The sequence below is a fragment of the Ostrea edulis genome, chromosome 8, assembly GCF_947568905.1.
Source record: "Ostrea edulis chromosome 8, xbOstEdul1.1, whole genome shotgun sequence".
Taxonomy (NCBI): Eukaryota; Metazoa; Mollusca; class Bivalvia; order Ostreida; family Ostreidae; genus Ostrea; species Ostrea edulis.
The window spans coordinates 47,118,866-47,140,515 of NC_079171.1; the positions used below are offsets into that span (position 1 = coordinate 47,118,866).

Consider the following 21,650-nt stretch of genomic DNA (forward strand, 5'->3'; position numbering starts at 1 on the left):
AATTTCATGTAAATAACTTTCTAGAGTTCGCTTCAAAATAAACAATGCATGTATGGTTATATTCACACGTCAGGATCAAATGATTAGTCAAATATTTGAGAGAGGAGGGGGTGTTAATCAAGTCTCAAGATAAATGTGCATTACATCTCCTCCCCCTTTGAACAGTGTCCATGTGCATTTTACATTAGTTAATGTACATTGCATTTTTCACAATAAAATTTATTGAAATAATTATTTCTGCGACAACTCACCAAAACTCATTGTATGTGTGATCATTTTGAAAATTTCTCAAATTAAAATATATTCGCGTAGAACTACATGTATCGACAGTAACAATTATTCTTTTTTTGGGGGGGGGGACTTAGTTTATATAAATAAACGTCAATCGTGAAATTTGAGTTTTAAATACACTTTTTTGTATATTCAACTTGGTAAAATTAAAAAAAAAATAGGTATACATATTCATTTTATTTGCAATTTGAACAAAAACTTAGAGAGATTTAAACACAACACATCCCCTACATTTCTCGCCCTTGTTGTGCCATTCGACAAAGTCAGCTTGTATATGATTTTGAAAAAATATATATAATTAGCAAAATTTAATAAGATGGATGGAGGGGCTCAAAACCCTCATCTCTGTTTAATCCGTCCGCAAGTTTTAAAAAGAAAAATTATTCCAATCTTTTGTCTGCACATTATTCAACATGCACCAGGTTTGAAAACAAGAAAATGAGCATAGTAAAAATTCTCAAATATATTTTTTTTATCTTTTTTCCCATAATATATAAAAATATGAAATGCATATTTTGTAAATGCACGAAAACTGTCTCAGGAGATACAAGTAAAAAAAAAAGATTTGGAATGAAATTATTTTGAAATGAATTCTTATATTTTTATGGCTTCGAAGCCTGGTCGCACATAGGGTATACCCCCCCCTCCCCCCTCCCCCAAAGAACATTTCAAATCTTGTCTTCCGGAAAATATCGCTTCATTTGGATACTGGTACATAAATCCAGCGTCGGGACTTAGGAAATAGATAACACAATCTTCTTCAACCACGTGCCTCACACAACAGTAGGGTAAACACAAATAAATTTCAACTTCCTTGTCGGTGGGTGTTGCCCAAACCCTGGATGTTGTGAAAACGTTGTGTATCCGTCTATGTTTACTGAACGGTAAGATCATTTCCTCGGTATTAATACAATCAATTAAGTTGTATAATTATGACCTTATACAGGTTTACTCCCTTCATTGTGAAATATTGTTGATTGTAAAGTATATGTATGTACATGGAGTTTAATTGAGTCCTTGAAATAATTATGTAAATATCGATGTTGAGAATTTTAGGGAAACATTTCCCCGCACATCTAGGTACACGTATATAATCTTTACAAACAATTGCCCACCATGGCCTATCAAACTAAACTAGACCTACGATTTGATCATTTTGCAATATCCCGTGGAAGTTTATCCAGTAGATGAATATTGAATGGTAATACAAGTAAATGTTCATTAACATTAATTATCATCATTAAAATCAGATATAAAGTTTTATATACCATTAATGCACATCTTAGACAGGGTCAATACACAACAATATTATCATTCATTATAATCGCTACATACCGATATGTACTTAACAGAGTTACTGTCTGTACCTTTTGAATAATATTGTTTCTTGTATGAAATTGATACAGTTAGTGTATACCAATACAACTTGTCATTGGGACACATGCTGTCCATATGCAGTTGACTATAGATCGATAGATAGGGCTCACGGCGGGTATGATCAGTCGACAGGGGATTATTGCACCTCCTAGGCACCTTATCCCATCTTTGGTGTATCCAGGGGTCCGTGTTTGCCCTACTCTTAATTTTGTATATGATATATGTCACTGTTCGTTCTCTTCATCTTTTCATTAAGTCCGTAAGCTATTCTTAAATTTTACAATCAACAACCCCCTTTCGTTTCAGGGGAATTGCATTTGAAAACCTGGTTCCTATCATTTTTGTATTGTGCCTACAGTCGCTCAGTCAGCTGCACCACTGATAGTGTATACACGATGTGGTTATATTTTGTCATGGTTCAAATCCACTTCACACCACACTTATTTTGTATTTCACATTTCCAACACTTGTATTTCTTATCATGCCTCCGTGGTCGAGTGGTTGAAGCATCGCGCTCAAAATCACACGGCCTCTCACATCTGTCGGCGCGGGTTTGAATCCCACTCGCGCCGGTTATTGAGAAAGTTTCCCAGTTGACTTTCGGAAAGTTCCGAAAGTCTCCTCCCATGTACATCGTATCTGGGTTCTCTCTTCCACCAATAAAAATTGAAAATTTGTTGAGTGTGGCGGAAAACATCAATCGATCAATCAATCTTATATGTATATTTCAATGATTCAATGATCTACTTGAAAAGAAAATGCAAACCCACTCTTTATATTAAATGCATTATAACTGTTAATTATCTGCCAGACATAATCAAGTGTACCTATGCCGGCCGTGGTCGACAATCATTCAATCAATCAAGGACACTGACAATTTATTCTGTATCACTCGACGAAAGTACATGTGCGACCCCCCCCCCCCCCCCTCAAAATGTCATGCTAGAATTTTTCAGAACGTTTTTGAGAAAACGTTCTTTCATAGGTGGTACTGAAGAATCGGTGCATTTTATTACTGGATAAAGATGCACATTTTATTACTATTTCTGTTTTATTGTTACCAGAAAGAATGTCTTGTAGATTAAATATATATCAAGTAGGAATCGATTTAGTCCGAAAGCAATTAAGACCAAAATATACATCATGCTATAATATACTATAGAAATATGTAACATTATTCAGAGTTCAAAATGCGTAAAGTACATGCATCCCTCTAGTTCATCTTTGTTAGAGGTCTATTAAACATTCACGTCTACGGTATTGAAAAACAAGCGGTTGTATTTCCCGAGCCTTATAGGTGACAATCTAGGACGATTATGGACGAGCTTTTAGTGCAAACTAAATGCAGATTGTTTGTTACCCAGAATTGATTCAAATTTATGAACAAATACACGTCACTTTCCCGATCTCATTTGATGAAATATATGGTGATTTTCTGTGTACCAATCTTGTTGATCATTCGAATTACATTTCATCAGGGCTGGGTTTACTTTGGAAACAAAATGAATAGTAAAACTGCCAAACCACTCCAAATGCAAGCTACTTTAACGAACACTTCCTAGTTTGAGTTCTGCAAGATAAAAAAAAAGTCTGCAAGATTTAAAGCAAAGACTTATTTAAAACAAATCTTACAGTGCAGTGTGCGTCCCCTTTTAAGCCAAGTCCTATGTATTTTAACCTGCACCTTCCTTTTCACAGATTTCATTTTTATTTCTATTACTTTGAAGAAGAGAAATTTTATTCATGGAAGTAAAGAGAACAATAAAGCAATAGGAATAGAATAAAAATATGTTTAAATTGACAACACTAATAACATAAACATCTGTATAAAATGGCAACAGAAATGAAATAAAAATATGTATAAAACGACAAAAGAATAAAATAAAAATCTGTAAAAATGACAACAGAAATGAAATAAAAATCTGTATAAAATGACAACAGAATAAAAAAGAAGAAAAGAAATCTGCATATAGTGACAATGGAAAATGTGTCCAAAATGACAACACAAAATGACAACCGAAGAGAGATCGACATAAAATTAAGGTATTATGCACCCCCTACAAATAAGAAACATCCTAGAATATAAAACCCCCTTAAAAAAGACATCCTCCCTAGAAATGAAATGTAATGCTGATATACGCACTATTTACATTAGTGCTGCAGACATGGAGGACACCGATAAGTGCTATTAGCATACAATTTGTAGATGTACCTGATATCACAACACGGCCTTCTAAGTGCAGGTTTGGCAATAAAGATAAGTGCGGCCATTGTAAACTCCATCATTTCCTGAAGACCCTCCTTAAGTGAATTAACCATTGCGTACATTTAAGCTTTCAAATATCACGTGCAGTTTATTTGACTGGTAGTGTCATAGACAGAAATGTGTAAGCTACACTTGTAATGGTATTGCAGATATCCGAGTTTTACATTTAACCCACTGTAAGATGACTATCTGTAAAATGTACGGAATAGGAATAAAGTGTTAAAAGAGATTTAAGAGGTTGGTGTGTATTGATAATACAGACACTTTGCACCTAAGATACCAGTATAGAAATCTGTTCCTGATGTCCATCTCGTTGTCTGTAGAGGTGCATCTCGATGTGCTATCTGTGTACAAATGGACATGTTTATACGAAATCTGCTATTAAGTGCAAAATAAATAATACACATGAAACGTTTACAACATAGGTGATGCGACAGAATTAGGATAGTACTTAGATGACACTGAAGGGGGTGCTTAGAGGGGGGGGGGGTCCACATTCTCATAGCTAAACATGTATTATGATTAAAATTCGTGGATAATCAAATACAAGAGAAAGAAAGCAACCTTATAACTAAAAGATGTAGTGTACTTCACACCCGTGGATAATTATATTTAAACATGTAGTGTACTTCTCACCCGTGGATAATTATATTTAACGATGTAGTGTAATTCACACCCGTGAATAATTATATTTAAAGATGTAGTGTAATTCACACCCGTGAATAATTATATTTAAACATGTAGTGTACTTCACACCCGTGGATAATTATATTTAAAGATGTAGTGTAATTCACACCCGTGGATAATTATATTTAAAGATGTAGTGTAATTCACACCCGTGGATAATTATATTTAAAGATGTAGTGTAATTCACACCTGTGGATAATTATATTTAACGAGATATGCAACAAACACGTGTGAAATCATACACAACATGGTATCAAGACCCGCGATTTCAGCACGTGTTTTTTTATTTTCTTTCTGTTTTTTAAACACATTTATCACATTATGTTCTGACAGTAAGTATTTGTTTTATAAATTGCGGAAGTGTGTTTGGGAAAGAAATAGTTTTAACACCTAATTCTCAGATAGGAATGATATGGGGATTTGTGAAGGTCAACAGTTTTAAGAAAGAATTAGCTGTCAAATTCATGTTACCAAAATGACCAGAACAGCTTAAACAGTGGATACAAATCACCACTGACATATGGAAAATTCATACATTTTGCAATCTTATGTTGGAATTTTTAAATTAGAAATGTTTTCTTTTATATCGAAACAATTACCGAAATGTAATTCTTTGGAAATATATGATATATATACAAATATTGCGGATAAAGTTTACATAATAATCTTAAAAATCGATTGGTGGTCGCTAATTTCACTCACATTTATTTCTATTTATTTTCAAACGCATTCCACCATTTTAATCAGAGTTCAGAATTAAAACAAAAGTTTTCTTTTTCTGTCCTTGTTGACAGTAAATAATCCTTTTATCCATGCGTTATAGTCATGAAAAATCAACAATTGGTTTGTTAAAACATTACAGCTTTTGAAGTTTGAAGTGCATCATGTGTAACTACACGACCACGTGGCATCAAAAATCTTTATATCAATAAAGATATATATAGTTCGAGTCCAAGTCATAAATCGCTGGACTCCGTGTGAACGTTAAGGTGTAGACTACTGTGCAAATGTTTGGACAGTATGACGGCAAACATAGATATATAAATATAGCAGTAAATTTTGAAAATTCACTTTTATTTGTAGATTGGATGAAGAAATGTTAGCATGACTCTCTTCGTCAGTCAATATATGCTTCTTGTGACATGCATAAGAGCGTATGGTAAGATTAATCTCTCTCTCTCTCTCTCTCTCTCTCTCTCTCTCTCTCTCTCTTTCGTATCAATGACATAGAGACATTTTCCTTCCAGATATGATATACATGTACATGTACATAGGATTCACCATGGTTTGTGGTTGGGTATGAATATATCCAACGATTTGTGTTTTATATCCCAGAGCTCAACGAGTTGGACAATGATCATATCCAACTACAGACCATGGGATATTCTTATTATTTATTATCACAAACGTTTTTCATGCCAGCAGACCATTGAATTCGCATTTCCAAGATATCCTGTTTTGTTTACCTCAACCGAACTACATTCGTAAAGTTAACATTACTCCACTACAAATAGTTCGTTGGGAAATGTATTGACTGTCACAGTGATTAATTCATAAAAGATCAATTCTAATTGAGAAAATATAATTTAGAGCGTTTTACTTTGAAATAATGGGTATGTCAGTCGTCTGAATCTGTGTCATAGATGACACGCGGTATTGAGGGGGGGGGGGGGGTTAAATCTGGATGTGTGGATTTTGACAATGAATTTTCCACTGTGTATCATTATTCCGAGAATATTTATGTTTTCTGTGACATGGAGGGTCGTGGAGCTTTCATTGTTAGATGGACTTGTGATTCTCACATCTGTAATAAAAACAAGTGATTGAATAGTTTTGTGTGCAGTTGAACGTGGCGTATCCGGGGTTCATTTGCTCCATAGAGTTGGAAAGTTGATATTCGCTAAATAAAGGGATGCATAATGATAGAAAATCTAGTGTTTTGGCCTCCCAATGTGAACTCTCGGGTTTTCTAATACTCGGAAATTTTTACTCAGTAAGACATGATCAGTTATGACAAGGTGGAAGAGTGGTGGGGGGGGGGGGGTCAATAAAACGGTTTTCGTTTTGAGTTTCAAGAAAAAAACAATTTGAATTAATGTCCCTTTTTTGTTTTTCTTTCTTTGCATTTTTATTGCCTTGATCATTGAGAATATATGATACCGATACAAATATGATCAGGGGGTGTATGTAACGATGAGATGCAGGCTGTTTTACTTTTTCGAGACAATACATGCAAGTAGGCTAGATAATGACAATGGAAAGTCTGTTCCCTAGATTGTAACTAATACTTCACATCTAAATTCATTCCTGAAAAATTTAACAACTGTTTCACCCCATCATTTTTATACACCCGTCATTAGACGGGACGTATTATGTTATGACGCTGTCCATGCGTCCGTCCGGCTGGCTGTCCGTCCGTTCGGGGTCATGTTTTCCGGACTTTTTTTCCGTAACTGATGTATGTGCAACTTTGAAATTTGATCACAATTTCTCCCTCAAGAATTGTAAGAATGGTTTTACATTTCAGCTGGACTGGTCCATCCTTGACATACTTTAGGGCTAGAAGCAGGTCAAACAGTTTGTTTGGACTTGTTGTCGTCACGGATACAGATATCGCCCTGAAATTTACACATAAGATTCCTTTTAAATAAATACAAATTCAGTTTGCATTTTTGCTAGATTGATTTATCCGTCCGTGACCTACATTAGGACTAAAGGTAGACCAACAGTTTTCCTGCCTTTTTTCATTATGGGTAAATATATTGCCCTGAAATTTAATCACAAGCTTCTTGAAGGATTAAAAGTTCAATTTTCATATCAGCTGTATTGGTCTATCCTTGACCTACTTTTGAGCTAAATCAGGACAATTCCCCGGCCTTTTTTATTTCGCATACAGATATTGCCCTGATATTTAGTCAAAGGCTTCCTCTTGGTGGAATACAAGATCAGGTTCCTTTTCAGCTGGATTGGTCCATCCTAGACTTACTTTAGTACTACCAATGGGTCAAACAGTTCTCCAGGCTTTTTTCCACTACGGATACAAATGTTGCCCTGATATTTAGTCAAAGGCTTCCTCTCAGAGTAATGCAAGTGTAGTTTGCATTTCAGCTGGATTGGTCCATCCTTGACCTACTTTTTGAAAAAGAAATGAGTCAAACAGTTTTCCTGGTTTTCTTTTTCATTGCAAATACAGATATGACGCTGACATTTAGTCACACACTTCCTCTTGGTGGAATACAAGTTCAGTTTGCCTTTATGTTGGATTGGTTCATTCTTGACTTAATTTAGGACTACCAGTGGGTCAAACAGTTTCCCGGGTTTTTTCTTTCGTTACGGATACAAATGTTTCCCTGATATTTAGTTAAAGGCCTCCTCGCAGAGCAATACAAGTAGAGTTTGCATTTCAGCTGGATTGGTCCATCCTTGAACTACTTTTCGGATAAGAATAGGAATACCTATCATGGTAAACGAATCAGTTATCGTATGAATGATACCCACTGGATAAAGGAGTAAATATGTGATAAATGTAAATAATATTAAAATGTAAGTTATGTCGTCACCATCATGACATATTATTAACCAGTAACAGACTGACATGATGAGGATGAAACTATGTCATTCGTTAAAATTAATAGTACACATTCAATTATCTGAAACTGGAATTGAAGGTTATATGAAGAATATTAACTGATGACACCCCGTGGCAATGGTTTCTGATTGTAGATTAATAGGTTTACCCGCCTACCATTCTTTCTTCGTCAATGATCATATTCATAGAATTTATTTTCAATGAAAATAACTGAAAATGTTTGAGTTCAAAATGACACAGGTGCATGGGTTCAGGACTCCCACCCGAATAGTGTACATGAGTTTATATTTGTTGAAAATCTCTCTAATGCATGTCACAATGTCTTCCATACCCCTGAAGTCCAAAAATAACTCAAAATAAGCCGTTTTAATGAATACCCTTAATACCCGGTATTTATAAAAAGGGCTTATTTTGGACTTATGGGGTATGCAAGACATTGTTGATATATATTAAATAGATGTTCAACAAACATACTTATAACTCAACTTATGTAGCTAATTCGGGGTTGGGGTGGGGTGAGCGGGGGGGGGGGGTGAACTCAAGCACCTTAAAAATTATAATGTAATTACCGGTATATTGATTATCATGTGTTTAACCAGACCAGTAGCCGACCAGTAATTTCAAAAAGAGAGAGGGGATGTGAAAAGTAACTGGGAAGAAACCACACATTTTAGTGTTTGACCAAAATATTCACAGGAACCTGAATTATCGACACTACTACCAATAACAACCCCCCCCCTTCATATTGATTTTTTTTGCGGCGATAATTTCTCCGAGATGTATGGATTCCTTGTCTATCCCATGCAATTTCGATTTATATAATCGTTTCACGATTTTTATAAGCTTTAGAGATTGGTCTTCTACTGGTATAATATAATAAAATGTATACTAATATACCTAAAGCTTGCAAAAAGCGTGCAACGATAATATAAGTCGAAACAGGGATGGGAATTGACGAGAGATCCACACATTTTGGAGGAGATATCTCCGTGGGATGGGTGGGTGTTGAGTATCGATCCCCACCCGTTCATCTTTTATAGGCACCTGGAGGAAATTCGAAACATGAATAAATATTTCTCTCCGATTTATGTTGTCTCTTTTTATATTTTTTTTTATGTTTCAGGAAGCTTATCTACGTGCATCATTACCACAGAACACTAATTTATCCATGTTTTAAAAAAAATACTTACCGGTATCCCATTGATCTATAATGTACATGATCTATGTTCATGTATATGTATACTCGCAGGAACCGGTATTTTTTTCTGTAAAAATAATAGTAGTGTTCTACACTATATCACCCCCTAATAGAAATTAGAAATTCTGGGCTCGTACATCCCAACACACAATACATGTAACTACTTCTACTATTATGATCTTGATGTCTTAGACTTCATATCAAATTCGAAAGAAAATCGAATCTTCATCACTTAGCATTTGAATATGGATCAGATGGTGGATCTTATCCATTGGTTTTATTTTCAAACAACATTTCATATGTATACATGAATTAAGTAGCCATTCAGTTACTTCAGATATGTACTTTGTGCTTACTCACCCCTCCCCCCTTTCCAAATTTTAAAACTCTGTATCAGTCAAGCCGAAAGCCTACAGTACATCAAAGGGGAGGCGAATTTTATTTAAATGTGGTAACTTTTACAGGGGCCTAAAGCACCATTTTAATTGATCATAATTAAAAGGGTTTTGTTATACAATCTGTTTCTTTTCATTATATTTCGTTTCGTTTCGGTGGATTCCGTTTCGTTTCAGTAGATTTCGTTTCATGTCGCACTTTACAGGTACCCCCAATATCCTAGTAAAGTTTATGATTACAATTACATTCGTAAAATCAATATTTTTCAATTTTTGAAGAGAAATCAGTTATGTTATATGAAAAACATTTAATTTGGAGCTCCAAGTGACTTCTTAATAATCAAGTTTTATTTACTGTATATGACATCAATAACAATAGCATAACTAAACTAGAGCAAAGCTCGTTGCAAAGCTTCCGTCGGAGCTGCGTGACATAAAAATGGCTCATTACATACAATAAAGGTTTATAGCTGTTACCAATATTTTATCATACAACAAAATTATGATAGAATAATATTCAGACTGAAGAGAATAATTCAGTGAGTTTGAATTATTTATACATACAAATCAAATAAAATGCTCTCAAATCTTGAATATTTTATTAAACTTTAATATCTATCTGCGTAAATACATGTAAGTATATTATGTACACAGTGCGGACAAAAGTCGCGTATGAATTCCACGCCAGGGGCAAGTGCCGAAGTTACATAATTTGGACCAGGAGTTCTGAATCAGTGTTTAATCAAAGTCATTGTTTTTAAACAATAAAACAACAAATCATTTGAAATGAGACTGGTCGGCCATGGGTTTCGGAATATTCTATACGCATGTTTAAATTTGATTTAATCATGATTATAAACTATTGATTTCAAAACATATTCAGTAATAACTCGTTATGTTTGTAAAATGTATCCAATTTCTTTTTCACAAGGAAAAATTTGAGTAAAGCTTGTGTGTTCAGTTAAGGTAGTGTGAAATCACAGATCACTAGTCCAGCAGCGATGAATCTCTTATATTAAACACATATTCAATTAGACATGATTGAGAAACGAACTGTATATTAAATTGCAGAATTTAAAATTGATGCCTGACTCAATGCTCTAGAGTTTTGAATTTAAAACAAATAAAACGCAAGACTAGGGACGTATAAACAAGTATATACATTCCCGGAAAGACTGAATTATTCGAAAAATCCATTATGATCAAAAACATAACATTCTGTGTTATATTTAGGACGACAATGGCTACGTTGTGCACATGCCCTGGTTCACACGCGATGGTTCCTCGAGTCGGTTACGTAATTGTAAACAAAAACAAAGCCCGCGGTGTATGTAAGATGCGTGTAGTTAATGACTGAGTTATTCTATGCTTGAAGGTTTGTTTCTTCAATTAAATATACCGTTGTTTTAATAACAAACGTAGAAGAGATAACCTTTTTCTCTATTTTTCTTTGGAACGATTGTTTATATTAAAGCTACTAAATAATAAAAAAAAGAACGCTGTCGATAGATGATTTTTAAAGGAACCATAGATCACGTTAAAACCTTATTTTAAAAGAATATTTCATGAAGTCAGATTTATCAATTAAAGCAAGTTTATTTAAGTTATACGTATATTTTCCCCCCTTCACCTACCTAATGATACGGTTACCTGTTTGAGGGTCAAGCTTTGTACTCATGTATAACACAACACTCGAGCAAAATATTATGTTAATGAGATCAATAAGATGTTAAATAACAACTTTTCCAGCGAAAGCCATATCGAAATATTTACCGTTTTTTAGTTATAAAGCGAAAACTTTGAAGATCTTCAGATCACTAATTGAAGGGACTAGCCCCTTTTGAGGGATATTAAAAGAAAGCTCTTAACATTTTGCACAACTTTTGCTCTACACGTCTTAACAAAATATTTTTAGTTTAAAAGATACAAAGGAAAATATATGTAATTTTTTGCTCCTTTAGGCGTCCTAATTTTTTAACCTTGTCAACCACCATTTCGAACGATGTAATCAAAAAACAAAAAAACGATGATCACAATTACAATGCTCCTACTTTTTATTTTCAATGCATTTTCTGCTCAAGCTTATACAGTCTCTGAGCCTTAGTCTGGAAACCAAAGTCCCTAAAATTTCATTCAAAGGGGAATAACTCGTGAACAGAAGGGAGTTTCTTAAATGTAGTAAATGATTTTAAAATTGTTCTGTAAAGTTTATAAACCCTGAAAATTTGAGCAAAATCCATGCTAAAATGAGCGAGATATGAAGCTTCAAAGTTAGCGTCTAGGAACAAAAAAAGAATAATAAGAATAATCTTAACCAGCACAATCAGTAGAAGGTCTTCCGTTGTTACGGAAGACGTTAATTATTCAAAAGAATTTCTTAAATTTATTTGAAGTAAGGATATTATTCATTCAATTCATGTGCGAAATAATTCAAACACACATAAAAAGATGCAACATCATTTAATTATGAAGTCCAGCGTTTGCAAGGGCTTTCATTTACATCCAGTTCAATTATAACTTCTAAGTCCATCAGCACTAAAATAAAGGATTCGTTTCATTTAGATCGTTCATCTCCACATGTGTTCGAAACTCCTCTCAATTTTCCAAGCCTCCCCGAGTCATTGTGTTGTAACAGTCGCTCGCTTTTAAATGAAGTATTTCTTCGTAATACTTTTCTGTTCTCGAGAAGTTACTTTAGCAAATACTATTTTTAGTTTTTACGCTTCTCAAAACTTGTCCTGCTCATAGATTTAGAGCATCCGCCGATGTAAAGCTTCTTGTTTTTTTTTAAATGTAGAGAATTTAGCATTACGGAAACCAGCATGGCAGGAACATAACTGGCCTGATAAACCCTATGATGTGGAATGGGGAGCAGCGAAGGCTGTGGACGGAATGGATACTGACCGCTCAGCAGGAGGAACCCATTGTACCATTTCAGGCCCGAGTAAAACAACAGCGACGTGGAGAGTGGATCTGGAGAGTGTGGTCAGCATCAGTCACATTGACATCTACTACAGGACGGACAATCTTCCAAGTACGTGTACTATTCAAGAATTAATTTTGAATGACTAAAACTGGGAATATTCATATAAAAAATCAAACAAATCATATATTATCCTTTACACAAAAGACACAAAATTGAATAACACTGGGACGCATTGTCTTCAAATGTATTCCGGGCTTTACAATTTTACTTTTCTAATTGGTACATCACCAAAACCACAATTTTGATATATATATATACCATCGAGCTCAGCAAATTCATATGGACATTGAAATATAAAAATATTGACTATAGAATCATGTGGGAAATTTTAGGAAAAACATCACCATACTCAAACATTTCAAAAAAGTGCAACCTATGTATTCTAGAGAAATTCTTTATAATATGTCATCCCGAAAAATCTTCATTGAATAAGCGTTCAGAGCTTGTCAGCACTTGCCGTTATTCCAGTAAATTTCAATTTACTCAATCATGTGTGTAATCATGCTTAGCAACTATCCAGTATGTTTCTGTGTAACATGTACTCCGTCATGTAGGTGTTTTTCATTAGGTGTCATTTTCCCCTGACGTGTGAGGGGTAACTATCCCCTTACGAAAACAGTCTGTATAGAAATGAATGATATTATGTTATTGAAATCCATCTGATCATCAATGTACACACACACACACACACACACACACACACACACACACACACACACACACACACACACACATATATATATATATATATATATATATATATATATATATATATATATCCAAAGTATCTGTCAGAATAATAAAAAAAACAAATATTTTTACAATTTTTAATTAACCTTTTTTTAATGTTTTTTATTATTCTTTCGAAAAGTGTTTTAATGTTTAAATTTATATATATATATATATATATATATATATATATATATATATATATATATATATATGTGCAAGGTGAAGATAACGAACAGTGATCAATCTCATATTTCCTACAAGCAATACAAAATAGATAATTGGGCAAACACGGACCCCTGGACACACCAGAGGTGGGATCAGGTGCCTAGGAGGAGTAAGCATCCCCTGTTGACCGGTCACACCCGCCGTGAGCCCCATATCCTGATCAGGTAAACGGAGTTATCCGCAGTCAAAATCAGTGTGCCAAGAACGGCTTAACAATCGGTATGAAACACGTCAGACAGCATTTGACCCAATGCGAGGTTGTATTAACGAACTAGATCGTTATAACGACCATAGAATTTGCGAAATGCTGACTTCAATCGAGACTGTTGAAACCCCTGTACCATCAACTTGTTTCTCAGTAGCTTACCTCGATTTAAAAACTGACTATACCCAGAACAAGCTCTTGCATATCGAATCAGTTGAGATATATAAACACCATATGCAGGTGATAATGGAATATTGCTACATAAATGTGGGAAGTTGACGATGGAAAAGCTGAAATCATCCCGTTTGTCATACAGTTGAGTTGTTAGTTTGCCGTTAATGTCTACTTTCAATAAAATATCTAAGTATGAAGCAGAAGTGGACGACTCTGTGGTGTCCTTTATTTCCAGCTCACATGGATATATCAAATCGACATATGAATGAAAGCTATCATTGTTAATAGACAAAACGTCATCGATATATCTAAAAGTCGGGGGTGAATACAGAAAAAGACTTCATAATTCAAAATATGTAAACGTAAAACTGGATGTCATGTCTCCTTGTAAAAAAAATACATATATTTTCCGAGAATTTGGTATACACGATGAAGTTAAAATTCCCAATTCTTCACAATAAAAAATAAAGAAGACATTTAAAGATCTTAACTAAACTTGGGGCACATGGAGTAGATACTACAAATTATTATTAAACGTTTCCGTTTTAACAACGGGATTTTAGTCTTTTTCACATAATTCTGACACTCTGGTGTTAAATAATTGAAATCAACTCAACCGTTACGTTTGCTGTCAAACAACACCCACTTTCCTCTGTATTGTTCTTTCCCATTCAATTTCATACACATTGTCATGTTCAGTTGATCGAATGCCATTGTCAGGTTGGTCTGGGATTTCACAATCCCCTAAAATGTTCAATAGCATTTATATTTTATGGAGGGGTTTTATTAAATTCGTAAAATATCTCTCATTTTCATCTGTTAATATGAATTATGTTCTTTATTGTCTTGCCATCTAAGAGACTGCACAATTTGACATGAACTGATGAAAACTTTTCAGATATAATTTGGCCCAATGTCCCGGTGTCACTACTGGTTTGTACAAGTACACTGTATCACCTATACTAAAGTTTGAATGATTAGCGTTTTTGTCTGACTTTTTGACCATTAGCTGTTTTCTTTCAAAAAGTTTTTCTTTGGCAAAATCCTTTGCCTTTTTAAGTCTATCTAAAAGTGGATCTATGCACTCTATAGTCAACGGATATCTCAGGTTCTAAATCTACAAAGAATTTAGGATGCCTTTCATGTGTTAGAAAAATGGAGTCAGCTCTGAGTCTAAACACGGACTTGGGTTGTAAACATGTTGCGCAACTGGGATAAACTGATCCCACTCATTATGTTTCTCATATCCCAGATATATTGATAAAGTTTACAATATAACATACATCATTCGTTCGGATTGTCCATTACATTGAGGGTGGAGTGAAGTTGTCGGAGTCATTTTTACACCAAGAATTTTGCATGCTTCTTTTACAATGTTTTACAAATATTGTGTACCTCTATCAGAGTGTAGGTACATGTACTTGGACACACCATGTCTGCATATAATTCGGTTCACAAACTCAGGTGCTACTACAGTTGCCTTGATATCCGATACAGGTATCAATTCTACATCTTTCGTGAAATTATCAATGCAAACTAGGACATGTTTATTGTTGTTGCCCTTGCACGTGGATATTGGTCACAGGATATATATACTTATTCTATGTAAAGGCTCATATATTGGCATAGGTGTTAAATGAACACGCACTTGAACGTGTGGTCGCATTCGCTGTGTGCTTACTTCACAAGAATTAAGCCAATTCACAATCTCCCTGTGCACTCCCTCCCAAAAATAGTTTTGTTTTATTTTTGTCACAGTACGGGCGATTCCCAGATGTCCCCTTTTAATTGGGAATCATGCATTTCCCGTAAAACATTTGAAATCAATATTTGAGGAATAACCAACTGGAGTGGGAGGTCATCTACGGTTACCCTCTTCTGTGATGTAACAAGATAAAGCGCTTCTTTGTATAAAATATTGGTCTTCTTTTGAGAGTATTTCACGCGCCTTATCTTTCGGCAATGAACCTTTACTGATGTAATTATAAAGAGGCTGTATCTTGGGGTCAGGCTGTTGATGTTTGATTACATCCCGTAACGAAAGACCAGTGTCCAATGTCTGACTAAGATTTCACAGCTCTTATTATGTACTTCGGCTTGCTTGTCTGTAATTGCAGTGATTCGAACCGTTCGTGTAGTTTCGTCATCGTTCCTTGCTTTATCAGTATATGTTCCTTTACTTAGAGCGTCAGCATTTGAATGCAATTTACCTTCTCTATATGTTATTTCCATTGCGTACGATTGCAACAGAGCAATCCACCTAGCTAATCGACCACGAGGTTGCTTAATGCTAAATAACCATTTCAATGCAGAATGATCAACTATTGCCTCAAATTTTGACTGACGTAAGTAGCAATCTAACTGTTTTACACCGAACACACGTGCCATACATTCACGCTCGGTAATACCGTAATTGTGTTCCGCGGGAGACGATGTCCGTCCTGACCTTTTCATCAGAACCTTGTATCTGTGCTAAGACAGCATCCACAGAATCTGACCTGCAATCAGTATACAAACGAAAATGTTGATCAAGGTCACGGAATTCTAATATTGGTGGTTCTACAAGTTCCTGTTTCAAAGTCTGAATCGCTGACACGGCTTTCTCGGACCTGTGAAATTTTACTTATTTTTTGTCAATACGTACAGCGGAGCGGCAATACCATTGTACCCAGGAATGAATTTCCTGTAATATTCCGAAATACCTAGGAAGACTATCAATTCTTTGAGATTGCTAGGAATTGGGAAGTCTTGTACCGCCTTGACCCTCTCTGGGTCAGGACGAATACCTGACTCACTATCAACATGGCCAAGATAGCGTTATTCTTTATGCGCGAAATTGCATTTCCCTGCCTCAAGTTTCAGGTAAGCAGCAGCTAACCTCTCAAATACTTATTCAAGATGCATTAAATGTTTTTGAAAACACAATACTGCCACAAGGTATACGATACATAATTTCCACAACAAACCCCGCAATACAGCTTCCATGACTCTCTGGAAAGTACCAGAGAGTTAGCCAAACCCAGAAGTAAACGTTTGGATTGAATTAAATATATGTTCTGAAGACTGTATCAAACTCCCCGTCGAGGCCTCATTACGTCACCTACGTACAGACCTCACCTATGTAACGCAGTACAATATTTGTATATTGTGAGTCCGCGATTATCACGCGGGCACACACACACACTAAAGAGGTAGCTCGTAGTTAAAGCTTGAAAATATTGACATTAATAGCATTAATATACAAGTATGGATTATATTTTAAATATAAAATGATCAAAAGATCATCAAAAAGTAAGGAGGCTATGTTCAAATTATAGTGTAAAGTAATGAACTTGATGTTTAAGTTGTTGTTTTGAAATGTTTACGTTTGACGATATGTTTTTTCGTCATTCTACAGTGACGTCACACAGTATATGCGTCCTAAGAAATTGCTATCCCATAATGCCTGAGTGGAAGAGTTTGGTTTATGAGCAAACGAACTCTGGCGGAAGTTTGAAAGCTATATACGGTCTAGAATGTTCTTGTATCGATACCTGCTAAAACCTGCAGTGTAGGTCCAAGATAGAAAACTATGCCGGACTCTGACATCCCAAACTATCTAGAGATTCCTCAGCCTTTGGAATTGACTGTGCTTGATTTTTTGAACATGAATTCAATTTCCTATAATCACGCACAAATCGATACCCGCCGTTTTTCTTTGAAACCAGCATACAAGGTGGAGCCGAGGAACTTGTAAATTCCTCGATACTATCCTGCACCAGAATATCATTAAACACAACTTCTTTTTGTTTTTGATTTAATTGATATATTATCTGTCTAACTGGTAATGAATTTTGCTCAATATGAATCCAGTGTTCAATGATATCACAATTGCCCAGTTTACCGCCTGGTCCAGAAAATACATGCGGGTACTTACTTATCACACAAACTTTGCCATTTCCTTCATTGTGATTCAGTGAGATTTTTTCCGAAACTGAGTTTTGCAGGGGTTGTTGCCGGGACCATTCTCTTACTATCGGGATTTATTTGCGCCTCGGAAAGCTGTACTAAACTATCGCCCCATGCCAAACAACACAATTTCCCAATAATATCCACTTTTCTGAGTGTAATGTCCTTATCTTTAAATCCGCAACTTTCAAAAACGTCTCCCATCTTTGACATGACACAAAGCATTGTTTATAATAAGACCCCCAGGAACACCCACACAACCTGAGCTAATACCCAGAACCCTCTGAGGTAAATATGAACCTTGAATATCAGGTTGTTGTACTGTTCCTGTCTTTGAGGGAACTGTAATGTCAGAGTTGATCGAAAGTGTGCGTCTAGGGTCAATGGAAATTTATCCCTTTCCAAACTCAATGCCAACATATTTGTATGTAAACAATCTAAGCCTAAAATAAAGTATGTCATCAAATTTAGTAGTAGATAAAATTCCACCTTGACGATACAACCTGCGATCTCAACATTATTAATAGCCACTGTCTTGATCGGAACTCTCTGACTGTTCGGTGTAACAATGAATTGTTTGTCACTGTCTTTCACAGTGCAAAATTCTTTTCTGAAATCGTATTTTATAAAAAAAAAAAAAAAAAAAAAAAAAAAAATTAATTAGCAACACATAAGTCCACACTTTTGTCTATCATAGCAAACAAGTCATTGTTTAACATCTTAATTGGTACATAATTTCTTAAAAGATTCCATGCCAAAAGAATATAGTTTGTTGTCTTACCAGGGCAAAAGTTAGTTCTTTCACAGACAGATTCATTTGGGGATTTAATGACCGTATCCGACCCAGTAACACCCATGGCCAAACTGGATATCACTCATTTAACTTGTTGTTCTGTTGGAACTTTCGACAATTTCGCTTGATGTGACCTTTCTTAAGACAGTAATAACATTGGATCTCAAATTTTCCTGATCGACAATCGCACGTGGAATGACCTTGTTTTAACACTTTTGACACTGAATTGTGTCATTCTTCAAGAAACACGACGCGGCTTCCTTGGTGATTCGGAAAGTTCCGACCACCTTCGTAAGTTCTTCCAAACATTTCGAGTGGGCGCTTACTATGGAATGTAGGTCTACAGGTCTTTATACCATATCCAGGGATTTGACCTCCTCCTATGCCAATCGGGCCCTTTTTTACGTTTGTGTATTATGTTGTATAAAATGGATATGAATATTGGGTTGAAACCCTTTTACAAAAGCGGTCAGTATTTTCCTTCTCCGATTTGTGCAACTTGCTACGCATCCGTTCAATATCCTGGATGTAAACCTCCAGGGACTCCGATGATGATAACACCCGATTACATAATTGCTGCTCCAATAGACAGTTTCATGATCCCGGAGCCTGTAATTTCTCATTGACAATGTTTTCGTAGTATTTGGTGATCAGGATTTGGGATCATGAAACTGTCTTAAAGTTAAGTAAATATGTTGACTTTAAATTAAGATTTGAACTTAGCTAAGATTGCTGACTTAAATGGATTACAAAACGAACTTCAGCAAATCGTAACTAAGATTGTCTTAACATAAGTCTAAGTCTGGAATCTGAAATTGCTATGGCAACAAGGAACTCTTTTGCGGAAAGATAACAATAGGATATAAAAGATAAATTACGTAAACAACATAGTCAGTGTCTAAAACGTCTAGTTTATGATCACTAATGCTGACGCACGCACATACATGTACCAACCCCTCCCCTTTTTTTATCAAAAAGAAACGTTTTTCGTTATTACATACACAGTTTGATGTATTGACCCCGTCGCCTCCCTCTTTTTTTAAAAGTAGTAGTGAACGGAAGTGGGAATGTAAGAGTGACTGAAGCGATAATTTTATTAAATTCAATGTCTTTATCTATGCCTTTATCTAATTAATTTCAAAATCGGCTCGGACTCCACATTATTCGTGTGCAAATGCAGACTAAATGATTGTTTTCTTTTTCCACATTGTCAAGAAACTCAGACAGGTAAAAAAATGTGCTTTTGTAGTCGTAGCTTTTTAGTGAAACTGTCGTACGTGTACGTCTACATGAACTACGATCAGGTAGTAAAGCGGTCACTCCTGTGATATTTTGATCACTTTAAGAAGTCATATTTATATTTATATTTGAATACGCCCACTCTCATTTTTTCCGGGCTAGCGATGTTACTTTTCGATTAGAGGGATTTGACCTCTTTTCCGGTAAACAAACTTTTTACGTGAATACTTTGTTCATAGAAAACCTTTTTCATTATATGATTTTCAACGTCAATATCCTGTAATTTCGATCTACCGACGGTCTATTTTTCTTAAATAAATGATTTGGGCGCTTCTTGATCGGGGTAGATGTCTTCAACGACGGACATCACGCTCGTTTTCTCTCACTCGCCTCAAAAATGCAACCAGCGCGGACATTTTGAACGAAGTTAGCGACAGTCTTAAAAAGTTAAGACAGTTCTAAGGCAGTCTTAAAATTTAAGACAAAACACAAATCTTAAGTCAAGGTGATTTTTTTTGTCCAGTCTTAAAGACATTTTCATGATCACGGGACCAGATGTTAAAACAGGCTGATGGAATTTCAGAGATGGTCGGTCTCGTGAGAATTTAGTTTACATATCGGCCGGTACATGTATATAGGGAGGGCCCGTTTGAAGGAATTTAACTATGTAATAATTTTCGAAATACGCACCACTGTTCGTTATCTTCACCTTTCATCCAAATGGTTTTTTACATGCGTAAAATTTTACTAATTCTAAACAAAAATGAAAAAAAAAAATGAAATAAGTAATAAAATCGATGTTACTGAATAAAAAAGTATCCATCTCCATTCTTGGCATTAAAAAACTACTAACTCGAGCCAATTTCTCCTTGAATAAGGTCAAATACGTCAAAAAATGTGGTGTCCAGGCTGCGGGACGTGCGAATACATAGAAGAGGGTGATTCCATTACTTTTAAATCCAGAAAACTATTAAAAGTCAATGCCAACATGAACTGTAAATCCGAGAACCTTATTTAATGTGCCACTTGCTCAACTTGTGGAGAAAACTACATAGGACAAACGAACAAACTTAATGCGCGAGTGAGGGTGCACAAACAACAAGTAAAAGATCCTAGTGTACGGATTACCCCATGTAGTGAACATTTTGCGGAATGCGGGGGTGGTAAATTTAAATTGTTCCCGTTCTTTAAAATGTGGACTGAAAATGAAATAACTCGCAAAGCCAAAGAGGACTATTTTATCAAACTTTTCAATGCAAGGTAAAGATAACGAACAGTGATCAATCTCATAATTCCTACAAGCAATACAAAATAGATAGTTGGGCAAATACGGACCCCTGGACACACCAGAGGTGGGATCATGTGCCTAGGAGGAGTAAGCATCCCCTGTTGACCGGTCACACCCGCCGTGAGCCCCATATCCTGATCAGGTAAACGGAGTTATCCGCAGTCAAATCAGTGTGCCAAGAACGGCTTAACAATCGGTATGAAACACGTCAGACAGCATTTGACCCAATGCGAGGTTGTATTGACGAACTAGATCGT

The 21,650-nt window shown here is 35.5% G+C and overlaps 1 protein-coding gene across 4 annotated transcripts in view; it reads left to right on the forward strand.

The window, feature by feature from the left end:
- Positions 1-1,084: 1,084 nt before the first annotated feature.
- Positions 1,085-21,650, forward strand: part of LOC130046635 (platelet endothelial aggregation receptor 1-like) — a 41,489-nt gene continuing 20,923 nt past the window's right edge. For all 4 annotated transcript variants that reach the window (XM_056146248.1, XM_056146249.1, XM_056146250.1 and 1 more), the window contains exons 1-3: positions 1,085-1,175; positions 5,705-5,780; positions 12,601-12,837. In XM_056146248.1, coding sequence (XP_056002223.1) covers positions 5,726-5,780; positions 12,601-12,837 — 292 coding nt within the window. In that variant the 5' untranslated portion in view covers positions 1,085-1,175; positions 5,705-5,725. The remainder of the gene's footprint in view (positions 1,176-5,704; positions 5,781-12,600; positions 12,838-21,650) is intronic.